The following is an 18,766-nucleotide window of genomic DNA, read 5'->3' as shown; positions in this document are numbered from 1 at the left end:
TAAAGTACCAAGACCAGCTACAGTATATACTGTATGTTTATGTTCCAAAATTAATATCGTTTATGGCCTTCACACGCGTTACAGTATGCTCCTATTCTTTTTATGCTCAGCTACTAAGATTTCCCTTCAGTGGTAAAATTCAATATCTACAACGGGCACAGCAAAGACGTTTTTACTGTAAGTCTTTCTACGACAGACCAACGGACCACGAGTGCCCCTGTCGGTCAACCAATCACGTACTGCGGTGCCACGCGTCATCTTGCGTCATACTGAGCGACGTCACCTGCGGTACGTGTCTGTGACGCGCACTTTGAATGGCTGCATCTGTAGTAGTAGTAGTAGTAGTATTATATTAAAGAGTGTTTTCTGTCAATTAATAGCAAAAACTCAGAGTTAAATACATTATGGTTATATATTGTAACACAATAAAAAGTCCAAGAATCTTGTACACTGTCTTCTGATATACTGTAAATGTTGCAGTCATACAGTAGTGGACTTAAAAGAGTTTATATTGTAAATTTGGTTTTATTAGTTTATCATCGAGATACTGCAGGTCAGGATACATCACACATAAACAAAAATGGAAAAAAACTTTGGATTGGTTTAACTCTGGGGCAATAACTTCATAATCACCAATTAACAACATATTGGAAAACTAAGTCACTTTCCAGGAACATGTTTTCCTTCCACACTTCATTAGTTGCAAATGTGTCCAAGTAAAATTCAAGGTGCTCCCTTACTGGCCCAGCAAAGCCACCAGAAGCATTCTGGGGAGCAAAATTACACAAAGAAGGTCAAAAATACAATAATTGAAGGAGTTCATAAACATCAAGTCAAGGCTACCCAAACTATGGCCCTTCTAATTTAGTCCATTCAAATCAACACATCATTCAAATTAATTATTTACTTGAAAATCAGTAGGATCAATATAGTAAATACTGATTATTGACATTCTCACAGTTCATAGCAAGTGTTTGCTATTAAAACACACCTTATGTCTGTGACACGTATTTATCTGGTACAAGTATTGTATTTGATTTTTAAAATACATTCTGTATATACAGTATTTATATATATATATTATGTATTTGATTTTCAGTATTAAATATATATACTTTACATTTGATTTTCTTATCATGATAGTTTTGATCTACTGTAAATAGTGTAGATTTATTGTATTGCATTACTGTCATACCCTTTATTAGGATATTTTAGGATGTTTGTTTTCCTTTACCATTGTTCCAAGTTAGAAACAACATTTAATGCATTTCAAAAGCAAAATGGTTTGCCCTGTCCTCTTAATTTTTGTTTTAAAATACATGTAAATACAATTTAAAATAATTGTATTTTGCATGACACATGAAATCATCCATCTCACCAGATGGTTCAGAACTCTGATAATATATGGCAGCTTTGTACCAGCATCAGCAATTCACACAGCACACTATAACAGCATTGAGCAGTCATAACTTATCTCTGTGAAAGGGACTTTAGATATCAATGTCTGTGGCATAATAGAAAAGACAACTGACAGTTTTTACAGTGAAGAAGAATGGGCATTATTGTATTTCCCCCATCACCCAGCCTCTCTTTGTGATGTGTGCATATAATTGTTTTTTGTATATATTTGTAACATTTGTTTTATAGCTGTTTATGTAACTGGATGCAGGTAGCTATTTCTCTTGGTCTGAAATGTGAGATAAGTACTTTTCATTTCTGGTGAAGAGATAATGGGATCCATAACTCTCTCAGAGAAATATAACTGGGTCTTGGAAAAAAAAATCTGATCGAGATAATAGCTGCATTTACATTTTTTTAGAAAAATACACTACAGTACTTTCAATGTTTTATGACAGCATGACAAATGACGTAATTATAGATGGCAGATGTTTTCTTTTAAAAGTATTTTAGTATCTAGCAGTTATCTGATCTAATTTAGTTTATTAAAGATGAATTAAAGATGACAAAAAAATAATCTTAAGTTTATTAGAGGATGTTATTGCACTGAACCTCTTGATTAATATAAGTGACAGTAAAGGTTTTTCATTTATGCTTTATACTGTATTATCTTTACTGCTATACTTTCAATATTTGAACCTATTGAAACCCCATCAAAATTTCCTGCTGTTTATAGCAAATGTATTAGAAATGCCCCTATAGAGTCTGTGTCTGACATGATAAATTTTGATAGTACCATGAACAGCTCACAGATAACAAGTGCTGCTAATAGCATTACCACTTAAACCCATTCAGGTTTGTAGGGACTCTTAAACATTCTAGTAGTATATTTTGTATATATTAAGTAGGATTTCTCAAGGTACTTTAATTCAGCTGTCTACATACAGTATGTGGTAAGTTTTTTAAAGATGAAAAAGTATGGCATGAGAATTTTTTTGTATATGCTTCATTTCATTTTTATGAATGAAACCTTTATCAAGGTTTAATTCCTTTGAAAAAGGGACAAAGTTAGTCATATGTGATTAGGTGTGGTGTCTTGCACAAATACAATATCTGTTTCCGGTATTTTTGGCACCTATTTTCTATATTTTGCTCATAATACTTTGAAATTACAGTAACTCAGATAGGTCATTTTCATACCCAAGCCATATCAGCTCATCAAGCCAGATCTTATTCTGATTTCCAAAGCATAAAGTAAACAAAAGAGAATGTGAGTCCTTTCCCTGGACTTGGATGTACAGTATGTGGGCATATGTGGATAGGAACAACTGGGAAACTTCACTCAAAGTCCTACAGGAGTATTAGCAGCAGGAACTTGAACCCACAAGTCACCAGGAGTGAGTCCAGAGACTTTCCCAAAGTGCTATACTGCCTCTGCAAATTAATCCAGACTGGATATTATCCTACCTGTTACAGTATACTGTAAAACATTCTAAAGAACAGTAAGATCATCTCTAATCACATGTTGCCTTTGTCACGGATGTCAGAAAGGACAAACCGTGGAATGGCAGGAGAGCATAAAAGACCCTATGCGTAGCGGCGAGACGGGGGTAAGCCCGGGCTCAGCTGTTCAGGAAATGCCGTAGAGAAACCTATGCCCTTAGGTAGCGGACGTGGGGCGACCTGGTGCTAGGCGGGTCTCAGGACATCCGAACGTCAATGCTGAGCGAAGGCTAATGAAAGACCCAGAAATATATAGCCCCAGAGAGAGAGAAACACTGGAAGGACAGCAAAGCACCGGAAACAAGAGACAGGACAGAGAAGGAGCACCCTCTAGCTGCAGAGGGCATGACAGCCTTAGGCTTTTCAGATTCTGTAGCAATAGGAAAGTGAAAAAAAATATGAATGCCACTATTAAATTGTATGCCATACGGTTAAAGAAGTATTTGAACCTTTGCTATGTTTGAAAAGTTTAACATTTTAAAAATATTTTAATAAATTATAAAATACACACTTCAGAAGTACATTGAACTTCACACTGTGACCATGAATCTAGTATATTAAAATTTTATTTCACATTTAAGAGAGGGAAAGTTTCAGATCTGCTTTCTTTACCATGTTCTTTAAATAAGTAACACATTTTAAAAAATCAGTGAACAGTTCTTTTTACCCACAGCTGTTCTCTTTGAATAAGAACCACATATCTCCCTTTAAAACTGAGACAGATTTATCCAAGCTCATATTGTATATCAGTGAAATAGCTATATTCACATGCTATTAGATTGTTTTTTGTTTTAGTCACATTGGTGTTTAAATATTTGCCTCTGAACTAATGAATATGGACTACTCAGTAAGTCTTATTTAAAAGTTTCACTTACTGTCTGGTGCCAATTTATGTTTCATAAATCTCAAGGGACAATATAATAAAATGAGAGTTAACACTTATGCAGGACACAAATAGAATATAGATGTCTTCTATTGTGCCAAGCCTGCAGGGATGTGATTTTCAACATCTTTTACCCCAAGCCCTGGAGCTATACAGTATGTGATGTTCTGTCCAGTAAGTTTTCAAAAAACTTTCAGTCCACAGTTACAATGCCTTTAAGAAAGTCACTTAGACAGAAAGACTTTGAAATATCTCATCCCACAGTGAACCCATCAGTGTAACAGACAAAACACAGCTGGAAAATACATTGTGCAGTTATTCTGTGTCCTGAAACATCTTTTCCAATACTGTTTTGTTTATTGCCTTTTTCAGGCAGAATACATTTGTTTTCAATAACTCATATGTATAGACTGTGCTTCTGTTGAAGAAAATGATTTAGAGGGAGTTCATATTTTTGTTCTCTGCAATACCTTTAGATTTGTTTTTGGTTGGTTGTTGCAGATATTAAAGACTAAGGAGCGACTATGAGTATAACTCTATTCAGGTAATGATTCATTTTGATTGTTGTTGAAAATAAAAAAAAAGGTTTATATTGGAGCAAAAAAACATTTTTCTGTTGAATATACTTCATCATTTAAAACGTCTACATTTTATATCAGTAGCTTATATGGGGAGCAAATATTAGGTTTCTTACAATATAACTATTAAGAAGATGTGTTTGTTGCTTTTTGATTCATACTGTATTATTTCTTTAGATAACAAAAATATTGAGAGGTTCTCAGTGTTTATCATTTGTGTTGAGTAAAAGTTGCCAACATTGTTGATTAGTAATATGTGTCAAAATCCAATCGAAAACACAGAACAGCAAAACAGTCATGTTCTAGGAAGAAATGATCTATGTACTGTAATAGCAAAGTGACTATGGATTATCATTTGCAAAAAAGGGTGCTCAGAACATATTTGGGAGTAACATGTTGACAACTGAGAGATGAAACCACCAACTTCTGTGAGCCAGGAAATATCTGAGATGGTGGCCAACAGAGTGGTGTTCGAATGCTGTTTTTCCTTTGTCAATCATGATGGAAAAAATGTGTTATGATAGCTCTTGCATTAGTGTGCATCTCACTGCCCAGCAATACATCAAAGCCAACAGTGTTTCCCTTCCAGTCAGGAAGTGTCAATTTTCTAGCAGGATAATGCAAAACCACACCATCCTAGGTTTAAAATGACTTAATGTCACGAAAACTATGCTGAGGTCCTGCTGTGACTAGCATTTTCCTAACCTGAGTCCAATTAACATTTGTGTAACCATCTTGCCAATCCCATAAACCTGAGGTAACTAAATGTGTTTCCTTTTTGTATTTCCTTTTTTGGACATTGTTGTATTTCTCTTTTAGTGGCATCACACAAGTAACTATACATAGATGTGGTAAAAATACAGAATTACTGTAAAAATTAAACATTTTACATTTTACAGGTATTTTACAGTAATCCCCTACTGTACCTACCGTGAGTAAGCCCAGTGCAATAATGTACAATAATAAGCACAGAACACTTTAAGAATATGACAGAAACCTCAGACAAGTCCATTCAAAAAAGAAGCTGACAGAGAAAGAAAGATATCAGACCATGTGGTTGTTTTCTCCTCCACTTGTAAAAAGAACCATCATGCCAGCATGCATCGCAGCTCACAGATGCTTCTCAGCTGTAGATACTCAGAATTAGGGCTAGTGCAAGGAAAATAGTTTATATAGAATTTTGCACAGATACTCAGATTGGCATAAGGTGAATTCATGCATAACAAGGGGTTATTACAGTATATACTGTATGTTTTTGTTTCTCTTCTTTGCTCTATCTTCAAATATTTTGGAATTGCACAGCACTATGCATTATTATTCATAATGTTATTAAGAAACAAATGCTTTCATTCAATGTTGTCACACACTATTTACAGTATATACTCATATAATGACATTAAAATTGCAATGAATTTGTATTAGAACTAATAGAAATACAATACAATACATTTTGTAATGCCCTTCAGCTTATACAGTATGTGTTTATTCATCGCTGCTATTGTAAAAAGTTTTTTTACAGTTTAGCGTGTCACCGAGCCAATACACGTCACAGAATTTAAACCACACATCAAAATCATTTAATTGGGCAAAGATGGGTTTTGTCAGATTTGTGTCTCATTTACTATGCACAACTTGTTTTGGCACTAAGAGCTCTGCATTTACATTTGTCATCTATGCCATCGTTCAGAATAGACCCCTGCATCATCAGATATCTCAGCCTGTTGCTGGAGGAATTGATTAGAAAAAGTGACCATTCTAACTGACATCCAAATAAAGAACCTTTTGAGGAATATGGAAAAATCATATTTAAGAGGATTAACAAATACTTATGCAACCCCTGAAGTATTTTTTTTAAAGAAAGGTACCTTTTATCACCAAGACATTGTCTTCATGTTATGATTCACAGTTTAATATCACTGTTTTCTGTCTACCACATTGGACACACAGGACATTAGTAAAGAAGTTACTCAAGTTCATAGTGAAACAGCCTTTGGTGCTTTCAGTTAAAGTACCTTGCATTGCAGAAAGAAAATGTTTGTATTTGTAAAGTTTTTGTAATACCGTCTTGGACCTTTATCTGGAATTGCAGAAGAAAATAACTGAGCTTGCTACAGTACAGTAATCTTGATGAAATAATAGACTCTTCAGTAAACTTTTAGTATGCCCAGAAACCTCTCATTAAATACAACAGGTATTTTAGAAGATTGATTTTAGTGATTAAAATCACTAATTTTAGTGAATTTATGGTACCTTACTAATTATACTTCATGTCATGTTTTCTACTCAGCTGAGCAATTAATCTAATTGAATTATGCATAGGACAGTGGATATGTTTCAGAAAGCTAATAATGTTATCTTAATGTTAGCATAAATGTAATATTAAAGTTTAATCATACTAAATAATATTGTTACAGCTGTGGAAGTGGCTATTGAAGTTTTTCAGGATCTAGAAACAATTGATAGGAAGTGTTTGCAGAGCTGTAGATGGCCTGAGAGACAACAGATCAAAAGGAATCTTCTGTTTTACCTTAATCAACTCCTTGGTAGAGCATTAAGACTCTTCATTGATGAGAAGCAGGTAAGCAGAAGCAGGGGAGACACAGACACAAAAAGAGGAGCAGGAAGAGCAGATAGAAAGAAGAAGTGTGCCAAGCAAGAAGACCTTGTTCAAGTTAACCTACTGTAAAAGATCAGATTCTAGCTAAATATCTGAAAGTTATTTAAGAGGATTTGCCATTCTGTTATTTTAGGAAAGTGATTTCTTTTACAAGGAATTCCCAGGCTGAAACCTTACTCTCCAGATGAGAGATGTATTTTTATAATAGTGAGATAGGGCCCTATTCGGTTTTTTAGGGCTTCTTGGTTTATAAAAAGAGAGATTTAGCTCTAGGTTGCATTTTGTTTTATTTAGGATGCAGGTTTATCTCTCTTGTTGGCCTGTTTACACAATATGTAGGATTTATGAGTACTAGGTTTACAATTTGGGCTTTTCTGGTTGTTCAGAAAATAGGCCACCGAGATGCCTTGTTTGTAAATAGAGTAAATTATAAGTTGTATGTTGTGTTGTATATTGTTTAGTTTGTGTTACTGTTACTGTGAATATATAATATTCTGTATTTAATTTTAATATTTGTTTATCACCAGTTTGCCTCCAATTTATTATTCTTTCGCCAGAGCTGTGCCAAAAAACAAAGAACTTAGGTGTCTCTAACTATGCCAACCACTTGGGTATGTTGTGTCATACAAATGACAAAGTCCAGGTGTCTGTGTAGTAGAACTCCCTTTATTAATATGCATATGGGAGAACGGCTTGCAACCACCGAACTCGAAAATAAGTAACTAAAGATAGTCTTTTATACCGTGAAACAAACAAGCTAAAGTGACACTCCCCCTAATAGTTAGTAATACAGAAGTACAGCATGTCTGTATATGGATATACATCACATAAAGTTCGTGCAGAGATTAGTGAAGCAAACTGTTTAGCGCACCCCCCATATAACTGTCTCAATAAGTTTACCTAGTGATACATGACAAACTGCTCAAATGTACAAATAAGCATAATTTCCCTGTATAAATGTCTGAGCGATTCTAAACATGCAGAATAAGCATCTTATATCTTAGATCATTTCTCTTGACTTTAACTAGTTCCGCATTTACATTCCGGGCGTGAAGCCAATTTCAAGCAACAAGTCTGCATCGTTTGCAGAAATACAGAAAAAATCCCATTGTCTCACTTGTACCTTCAGGTATATTCTCATATATTCTTGGCATATTTCTGAACTTTTGGGATTATAATTATTTCTTTAAATTGCCCAAGTAGTTTGTGAATGCTAAACCTAACCCTCCCTGGGATGTCAACTGGACATTTCCGCGATCTGTATGTAGGCCTCTGTGGGCATCGGATTTTGAATAATTTTCTTAACCCCTATATTTGTTACAACATGTAGAATTTTACATAATTTATATTTTGTAGTTTATAGATGAAAATTATTTTATCATTTTAATTAGACTTCTAGCAAGCATAATGCTCTGTGTACTTTTAATGTTAGCCTTTTTAAATAACTCTGGATAAGGGTGTGAGACCCCAATGAGTAATCACATATGCAGCCTGTGGTGAGTAAGAGGATGTGTTACTTTTGTTGATATCTTTTACACTTTAATTTTACCAGCATGAAATTGGAATATTTTGGCATCCCACTACATATTATGTAATTCATCAGAGCCCAGAACAAAAACGTCTTGCCTAAGACCAGAAATCAAACTTAAAGCTAAACTTCAATTAACTTAAAAATACTTGTGGCAGTATATAATGAAAGAAGACATTTAATGACATTTAATTTAAAATTAATCAGGGTAAACTACATTTTAATTTTCATTGTTTCTTGAAACATGCCAAAATTCTGTTAAATACTGACTGCACTTTTATCTTGTCAACTTTCCCATCCTTATCAAAGCAGCTGTAATTAGAAATGTCAATAGAATGCCTTTCATCTTATAAATTAACATCACTGGTATTTAGGAGATAAGAGTACTGTAAAAGCAGCTGTACAGTATCTATACTAAATGACAGATCACAAAATGAGCTTTCAATGGCAGTGAACTATTGAAGGCTATGGCAGTATTTTAGAGAAACTAACTATAAATAGATTAAACTGATGTATCTATAGATTCTGTAATATTATATAATTATATTATAAAATTAGAATTTTCTATTTAAACCTTTATAAAATGTATAGAAGCAGTTGTTCGTCATAATACCTTTTTGTTATTACTATCGAAGTTAACATAACTTACCTGACATTGCTTAAAAGTGCTTCACCTTACACAATTTAGCAATGTTATCTTGTTCAGATGGAAATAGAATGATATACCCATTGTTTTTTTTTTTGGCCAAAGGGCTATACTGCAGTTTTCAGTTCATATAAACAATTTTGGCTAATTAAATCTTAAAATAAGCAGTTGGCCATTCAGAGTGAAACAACATACTGTATGCACTCTCAGTCCTGCCTTACACTCTATACTTCCAGTATAAGCTCCAGGTTGCTGCAACATTTATCAGCACAGCTTTTCTTCATGGTGTTAAAGATTTGATGTTTGAATACAAATAAATTTACAGTATACACAGATTTGCCAATGAACATAAATATCAAACATTTTTGATGTCTGTTGTTTTTGTTTGTTTCATCACATTCTGCAGGTGACAAGTGTCAGATGAGTGACTACGGAAAGTTAAAAAATCAGCTGCTTGATCTGCAGAACCAGAAGTACATCAGACAGGTCAATGAAGGGGAAAATGAAGACAAAATGTCCCTGAAGAGACTGTTGGTAGACCAGATGTTCCAATACTTTGACTCAGACAACAATGGACTTGTAGATAGCAATGAGCTTACACAGGTGTGGAGAAAAAAATGCTTCATTAATAATGAAAATTTAGAAATTGCAATTTATTATGTTTAGAAATGCAAAATCATTAGACATTTTACAACCACTTTAGTCTACACATTACATGCTTACATATTAGAATATACATTGCACTCATCTGATGAAAATAACACCTTTGTTATTTTTTCATTGAACAATACCCACACTTTGAATGATTGAGTTTTGTTGTTAATGGGACTAAGTTCATGTCCTTCTCATTTTACAGTAATAGAAGCTGATCCTTGTGATTTAATATTTATTAAAGATGCTGAACTCAACATTTATGTATGTGTTTGTTGCAGGTTGGGTTCGCATGTCCACTGCTTATATTTTAATATGCTAACTGTAGCTCCCTGTTATTGTACAGTATGGCAAAGCAATTAATTGGACAACTGCCTTATTTGAGCTACATACTGTACAGTAACTACATTCCCAAACCAACCACTACCCCTTACCCAGACACTAATACCAGCCCAAACCTTAATCCTAACATTAATCCTAACTCACATATGCCAGATGTTCCATGAAAAAAATATTCGAGATCTGCTGTCAGAAGACTAAAAAATATTGCTTGGTGTTACTTTTGTAAGACTAGTGAACTGTGTATTTCACTGCCAAAAAGAAAGGAATCTTTTGAACACAGGCTGGCAGGAGCTATTGTACTTTGCTATTGAAGGTTGATATAGGAAGGCTGACATACAAGGTTGATAAACAGTGAGTGAAAGTAAGTGTAAAGGACTCAAAAGTTGATTACAATACAATAAAATGCCAAGAATTACATTGTTGCCACAACACCAATTGCAAGTACTTATTTCAAGTATTGTATCCAGTTATTCGTGGACTTTTAACATTGCAGTTATCAAAAAGAATTCATTCATACATCTTTTTTTCTTTATGTGCCTTTTGTTTAAACCTTGTACATATGGGAAAGAAAGATCAAGTAGCACAGAACTCCTTTCTCATTTCACCTACTGTTTATAATTATGTGCAAAAACAGGTTCAATCAACTATTAAAAATATTGAATCCACCTTTTTTCATTCTTTGTAATTAGACAGAATAGATTACCTAATATGTATAATAAACCCATTTTAGACTGCATTCCTGCACGCCTAAAATCCAAATGCACTGGAAGGAGCTGACTTTCCGAACACTTCAGTAATTTTATGACATGCTATTGGAAGTGCATTAGTCCAGGCTTGCGGATGGAACAGAAGCTCAAAAGGAATTAAAGCCTTCACACATTACAATCTTTTATTCAAATGTCTAAGCATCAAAGCCCCCATTTAAATACTTCTGCCTTCTAAAGATACAGCACAACTATTTTTTATCCTGTGTGATGAAATATCATTTGTAATTAAAATCTAATTCTGTATAAATGTAATGGTACACTGTCTAATGCAGTCCTAAAAAAAGGAAGCATACGAAAAAAAGCAGAACATGACAATTCAAATATCAGCCAATTCTTTCATTTATAGGAACATCCATCCATTTTCTAACCAATTATATCCAAGTCAAGGTTGCAAGGAAGCCAAAGCGTATCCCCAAAACCCACAGGTGCAGGGCTAGATACGTTCTGAAAGAATTACCCGTTCATTACAGGGCACAGACACAAATATACCAGAGTCAATTTTCCCAGAATCCAGTTAACTTATCGGAATGTCTTTGGACTGGAGAGGAAACTAGAGAACCCGAAGGATACCCACGAAAACATGAGGAGAACGTACAAACTCCATGCAGATAATACCCCAGGCCTGGACTTCAAACCAAGCAGCCAGTGAGGAGCAGCAATGCTAACCACTTTGCCACTATGCCAACCTTAATAAGAACATAAAGTCTGTAAACAGGAAGAGGCCGTTTGGCCCTTCTAGCACATTTATTGCTGGTAGAAAGCAACTCATCCATTTACTTAGCATGGTTTCAGGTTTTTCAACATGGATGGTTAGCTTGTTCCAGACACCCATGAAAATATTTTTCTTTTTTTTATATTTTTGGCAAAATAAAGGAAGAATAAATAATTTTGCAAAAACCCAATTACTGTTCCTCAGAAAACTTTTAATTCAAGTTAGGTCTTCTTCATCATGTTCATCATCATCAAAAACCCCTTTCAGTGCACTTGATGCCTACCTAGAGGCATCCTTTGCAAATGTATAACTTCAGCTATTTCCATCATCCTTTCTTGGCACTTTTAGAGTTCTACTGTAAACCAACATTGTTTATCTAATTCTCATTTTATTTTATAATTTAATATTTTAGCTGTTTTAGCTCCATAGTCTTGATCATTCACATCATACATTGGTTACATTTTACACAATGTATTTCAGGTCATCAAACAGGAGGGACTGGCCAAGGATGTATCTGAATGCACTTTGTTTGATCTTTTGAAATACGATGATAGGAATGTTGATAAACACTTGTCCATAGAAGAGTTCTACACAGCATTTGGTAAGTGATCTTTATTCTGGGAATTCTTTGTTGACATTTTGTGGTTTTATAAATAGTGAGAACAGCCAATTCTTCAACTACAGTTATTACATTGATGCTTTGTTTTAATGGGTCAACATGTGATTTTTATTAATAGTGGACTGACACTCTGCACAATATGAATATCAAATATAGTCAAAGCAAACATGTGCGGTTTACATATAAATGTACAGTATGTACATAGATAGAACATAAGGTCCACACCATTCCTTTTTCATTGTCTACTTTTGGGATGAAATGAAGCAACACAGTTGAACAAACGGATTGGTAAATACAGTATAGTATAAACAAATATCAATCCACCACATCATGGTATTAGGGAAGATTTATACAGTATGTTTTTTTATCAAAAACTGAATTGAAGTATTATTGCTTTTGAAGGGAACAATGAACACTGGGAAACTATCTAAAGTGGGATGATGCAGGTGGAAACTGACAGCTGTCTTCATCAGCACACATTTCTTTGCAACTTTAACACATAATAGTATGATATACTACTTGTTTGTATAGCAAAGGAAGTGTTTGACAAAATATTATCTGAATAATAAGTAGGGACAGTTTGATAGTATGTGGGCTTTAAAAACTGCATACTAATGCATTTTTCATAACTGATTTGCTGTTCAAAATGACAGATAAACAAAGGGGAGGATAATGTCATAAAACTATACTTATTTTGCCTTGTAAATGCACTGCAATTTCCATATGAAGGAACATTTTGACAGGAGATGCTTATAAACAACTGGATAAAATAAGTTTAAAACCTTTGCAATGTACTGCACGTTAGCTGTGGAACTATGTGGTAAAAGCATAGGAAAAAACCTTGATACTGAGCACTCATTCATTCAGAAACAGAATTCAAGTTTGGTTTCTGAATTAACTTTACAAATCATTAATGACTGCATCCATTAACATAATTTAAGTTATCTGCCAGTGTATCATACCCAATGTGCTACTTCTGTTAAATATTAGAATAGAAGAAATAGGGGTCCTTCAAATGTTAGGTATACTATTAATCAGACAATGTAGTTATTAAGTATAATAAAATGGAATTTTCCTTGATTCTTCATTGATTTCCCCTAGTGTACAGCAAAAATACTGCATGTATTGTGTCTTAAACTACAATTGAAATGTAAAAACTAGTACACTACACCTCTCCCTCTGACAGCACTCAAATTGAATACCTACAGGCATTAAAGTTTAATAGTGGTTCACCTGATTTCAGAAAAATACACCTATCTCTCTACTGTGTGGTCCTTCAGTCAGGTTGTGAATTTGTTAAGCCTAGGCAGGCTAGAGCTTGCAGCCCTCGGTCTCCTCAGAAAATGGGTGCATTTATATGAGTCGTCGAACACCTCCTGGGGGCAATGCTCAGCATTACTAACCTGCATCTCAGAAGGACATTCAGCCTGACTCCTGCTGGAGAGATTCTCTGTCTGTCTCAAACCCATTCTGCATTTGTCTGTTTAGCTCTTGTTTGTCTTCAAGCCTTCACTGGGCTCAAGCTATTGGATTCTTTAGCCAGTCAACAAGATGCAGCTTTCATCATCTGCTTTCAATCAAAGATTTAACCATGAGCATTGATGCTGTGCAGTGCTGAGGCCTTGGGTGCTATATAAAGATTGTCCTGTCTTTGTGTGGGATTCCTCTTGGTGCTCTTCTTTCTTCCCACAGTCCAAAAACATACTAGTAGGTAAAATGGCTTCGGGAAAAATTGGCTCTGGTGTGAGTGTTTGTGTCTGTCTGCCCTGTGATGAATAGGCATCCGATTCATGGTGTACCCTACATTTTTCCCATTACTTGCAGGAATAGGATCTCCCACGATCCTGAATTGGAATAAGCAGTTAGAAAATGGATAGATTTAGCCATGAAGACCATGGAACTTTCAGTACAACTCAGGGATAAAGTTGTAGAAAGTCAGAGTTCAGGAGAAATGTATGATTGTATCAAAGTTAATAAAAATCCCATTAAGCATGGTGATGCCAATCACTCAGGAGCAAAACGTGTATTGTACCACCAAGCACTGCCTAGATCAGACTATTCCTCCAAATTAAGCAGCAGAGAGTAAACTGGTTAGGGATACCACTGTGAGGCTAAAAGTTATAGTTCAGTGGCTGAAATGAGAGGAAAAAATGTACGAGTCAACAATATCACAGTAACTCTACAAAGTTGGCCTCTATGGCAGAGTGACAATAAAGAAGCCATTACTGGAAGAAAAACATGTAAAATCCCACATGGAGTTTGTATCAAAGCAGTTAAGTAATACTGTGACAAAATGTTTTGTGGTGAGAAAATGCAAAGTATTTTATCTAGCCCAACACAGCACCCAGTTTACACCATCTCTATTGTCAAGAATGCTGGAGTTAGAGTTGTGTTATGGGGCTACTTCTAATCAAAAAGATTGGGTACCTTGTAAAAAATTGAGGGAAGAATGTATAGAGAAAAGTTTAATGTATCGAACAAAACAATGAAAATACCTGTCTTTTAGTGGTCCAGTCAAGGACCTGACTTCAATCTGATGTTAAATCATTGCTGTAAATCAATAATCCAACCCAATTTTGATAGAGCTTCAGCAAATTTGCATAGCAGTTGCAGCTGTAAAATTTGCAAAATGACTTACAGTTATAATGACTACCAAAATACTTAAGCAATAAAATATTTTAATTATTGAGTTATTATATTTACATTTACCTTCTTTTTACTCATCAAAGTGCTGTTAATTTGAGGATTTTAATTTTGCTTATGAATATTCACTATAAAAAATGTGCATGCAGTACATAATTTTTAAGCCAAAGAAATTTGGCGTCATTCGCAAGGTACAGTATTTTGGGATATATACTGTAGTTAAAATAAAGAATCCAAATCCACAGATGTTATGTTAAAATTGTACAAAGAATTAGCAGGAGATCATTATTGCATTATTGCTTCAGGAGTTCAGCATTATTGTTTAATAATTAATTCTTGCTAGTTTCAGTGGAAAAATCTTTGCAGATAAACAGTTCCAAAAATTCAGATGAAATTGAGGAGACTTAATATTTAAACAATTATTAATATTAAACATTGTTCCATGACAGAAAATATCCTCCCTTACAAAATGTGTAAATTTATTTATTAAATGGAGTTGTTGTTTGTCAAAAAGTAGTTTCAATATTTAAGCTAAATGTATATTAATGTATTGTTTAAATTGGTAGGATACTGTTAAATTATACTGGGATTCTCCTGAGAAAAAACAATATGCAAAACATTTTGTTCTTTGTCTAGATAGAGCTTAGAGCTCTCAAAACTTAATATAATGGAAACAAGAGAGTCCTGTTAAAATATGGAAAAGTCTGCACCTTTCCTGTCAGTGGAAAAAAGATGGGTGTACAGTATGATGAGTGAGATACCAAATCTTCAAAGACAGAGATCAAACATAATGATTATTTATCTATAATTAGCCTTCATATGGAAGGGTATACTATGAGAGAAAGGCAAAAGAAAAGTCAATATATTACAAAAATGGAGTGCAAACCACAATCAATGGAAACAGATAAACAGAAAAAAAACAAGGACTCCCAAAGGAGATATCAATATGAGTTGTTTGAGGGAATAACAACGTCATAATTTAACTTTGCTTTTAAGGAAGCTCTCTGTGTTTAATTTTTAATATCCATAGACCGTCATCAGTCAGAGAATTTAGAAAATTGTGGTGCTATCTCTGAATTCCACACCTCTTTAGCTAATTCTTAAATTGCTTTGACATGGAATTGTGAAATCACTGTTCTTTTTATAGACAAAGAATCCTGGAGGTTTTTAACATTTGTTTAAGTACATTGGCCTTTTTGCCTATTAAATACTGTACTGTATGTACTATAACTAAATTGCTTAAACAAAGAGTTTTGGCCTCTGTGAATGAAGCCTGCTCTATCAGTTCCAGCACTTATCAAAGAAAGAACTCTACAGAAGACTTAGTCTTAAGTGTCTATTAACAGTGAATATTGTAAGAATAATCACTGAACATAATTTTCATAATGTGCAGTATAAAGGTATGCTGATTGTCTTTACTTATCAAATCCACAACTGTGTCAACTTTAGTTTGAGTATTGAGAGTGTTGCTATCAGTCAAAGTATTCAACTCTTGTTGAGATCTTGTCTCATCTTCAATGAAAAAAGTCTTGCATTTGACGTTCTATTAACAATTTGGTGAAGTTGTCCCTTTTTTGTAAAATCAGCACTGCTTGTGCTTCATGTCTCTCCCAGTCGATGCAAAGTCACTAAAGCATGTACTGTATAGTATTTGTCTTTTCAAGACTTGCTTACTGCGAAGCAGTACTTGCTGGTTCATCAAAAGGTGTTCTTAACAACATCTTAACAAGTTGCAATCTGTTCAGAATTCAACAGCTCAGATTGTATCTAAAAACAAAATGAATTAGCAACAATTGTTTTTGTTTCTGTGCATTGGCTAAATGTGAATTTCAGACTTAATTCAGATTCAGATTCAATGTATTGTATTCCTGGCTATATAAATTATCTGCAACAGTATCTCTTTGGACTCTAGCTTACTTTTAGTGACTTAGTTTCAGACTCCAAAATTATTATTTATTTGTTCAAATGTTCAAGGGTGTGGAACAGCCCATTTTAAACCATCCTGTGTGTCAGTCAAAACTTTGAAATCTCATCTTAAATCTTATGTTTATTTTTAATTCCTTGCATTTCATTGGATAGTCGTGCATTTCTAATGTTTTCACTTTTTATTGTAACATGCCTTGATATTTGTTATTAAAGGCTCTTTAATAATCATTACTGTTGCAGTGTGCCAGCATTAATAAGCTCATGTGTTAATATACTATAGGTTTTGTACCATTCAGATTGAATAGGGATGAAATACTTCAGATACAGCAGAAGGTATCACACAGCAAATAAGCAGTAAATTGAATCTAAAATGCAGTGTGAGACTCCACATAATTTGTATTAATTACAGCTCTGAAAAAAGTTTCAAAATGTAGTTTAAATTTTGGAACATGCAATATATAATCATAAATCATCTTTTCCTAAACTCGTGTGCATCTGCATAAGATTTGCTTGAGATTAAACACAATTAAACCAATAGATGTTGTTTTGAAGTGATCTTTTTTTAATGAGTTTGATTAAGTGAAGGGTAACAAGAAATACGGTTGTTGTTGTAGTTTTTTTTTCCCCGAATTGGAATTAAACACGGCTAGTATAAACTACTGTGTTTCTTCACCATCCTGTTGATTTGTAAAAAAAAACTTACATCCAGATTGTAATGAATAGCTGTCTCCTAATTAGATTGTAGAGGCAACATAGAAAATGTTAATTAAGATTTAAAGCAAAGAGCTGTATAGGCAAAAAAAAATCTAAATCTACCCTTGAAAATGCATTTGCTCATTCTTGTGACAAACTGCACTCCATATTACAGTTTCAGTCAACATTCTGCTTATTTATTTGTTTTTTAATATTTGGTCACTTTTTTTGGAGCTTTATCTGCTTAATTATCATTGTCAGTCACACTGACAAAACCAGAAATATTAATAATGATATGTAAAATGTTAGAGAAGCTATCAAACTTTAATCTTGGTGCCTTCATACAAAATAATTAAGCCTTCAGTTCTAGGATTTGGCCTTTGTGGCGATCATCTTAATAATCCCTGTTCATATCATTATATGCATATAATTCTTTATGTAACAGCCTTCAAATATATAAGCCGTTTTTGATGTTAAAAACTAGTAATCAACCTCTGTCAATTTAAAGTCTATTAATGAAAGATTTACTCTTTACAGTAACAACCTTTTTTTCAGTTTATCAATTCTTTGTGTGTCTTTTGGCAGTACAAGACCTTTGCAGTATTTTCACTCAGTTTCTCAGGGATTAGGTGGTTGGCAGTGACCTTCACTTCTTAAGCAAAATCAACAGAACTGAGAAGGAAGCTGTGATCCCCATGGCAATTGTTTCTAGCCAGAAGGATTTTTCTGATCTTCAGTCAGGTGGCCAACCTGCTCACTTTTGACTTGCACTTAAGCTATGACAATCATTGCAGGTCATTCAGAAAGTAGTTTAGAGTTGAGTGTTTTTTAAATCTTCTGTTTCTTTGTTTCCTTAAAAAAATCGTTATTTTTCTGACTGAGAAACATACCACTCTGTGCAATAAAAATGTGTCTTTAAGGCATACTGTATGAAAGATGAGCAATGTCTAATTAAATTTTAATTCTCACTGGCCCAGATTTGGCTTTTATAGCAAGGCACTGAAAAAAACTTTGTCTAGAAGAAAATCATTTCAACATTGAGTTATTTAGGTAAGGATGTTATAGTAAGGTCAGTTAATTAAGTATTAGGATACAGATGAGGTTTTCTTTCAGTTTTTGATGCGAAACAGAAATTCTGAAAAAATACAGCATCTAAAAGTTTCATTTGAAAAGCTGGGGTTCCATTATCATTATGCTTGGATAAATTCCAAACAATGTTTTTCCTAAGATTTCTCTCCTGTTTTTGATTCATTGCTTTCT

At 34.0% G+C, this 18,766-nt stretch overlaps 1 protein-coding gene across 2 annotated transcripts in view; it reads left to right on the top strand.

Moving 5' to 3' along the window:
• fstl5 (follistatin-like 5) overlaps positions 1-18,766 on the top strand; it is a 282,078-nt gene that overhangs the window by 137,811 nt on the left and 125,501 nt on the right. For both annotated transcript variants that reach the window (XM_088911811.1, XM_088911820.1), the window contains exons 5-6: positions 9,560-9,756; positions 12,106-12,226. In XM_088911811.1, the coding sequence (XP_088767937.1) occupies positions 9,560-9,756; positions 12,106-12,226 (318 nt within the window). The remainder of the gene's footprint in view (positions 1-9,559; positions 9,757-12,105; positions 12,227-18,766) is intronic.

The sequence above is a fragment of the Atractosteus spatula genome, chromosome 1 (assembly GCF_055471065.1).
Source record: "Atractosteus spatula isolate fAtrSpa1 chromosome 1, fAtrSpa1.hap1, whole genome shotgun sequence".
NCBI classification, from domain to species: Eukaryota; Metazoa; Chordata; class Actinopteri; order Semionotiformes; family Lepisosteidae; genus Atractosteus; species Atractosteus spatula.
The sequence above is the reverse complement of the archived record's forward strand: the minus strand, read 5'-3'. Positions and strand labels throughout refer to the sequence as shown.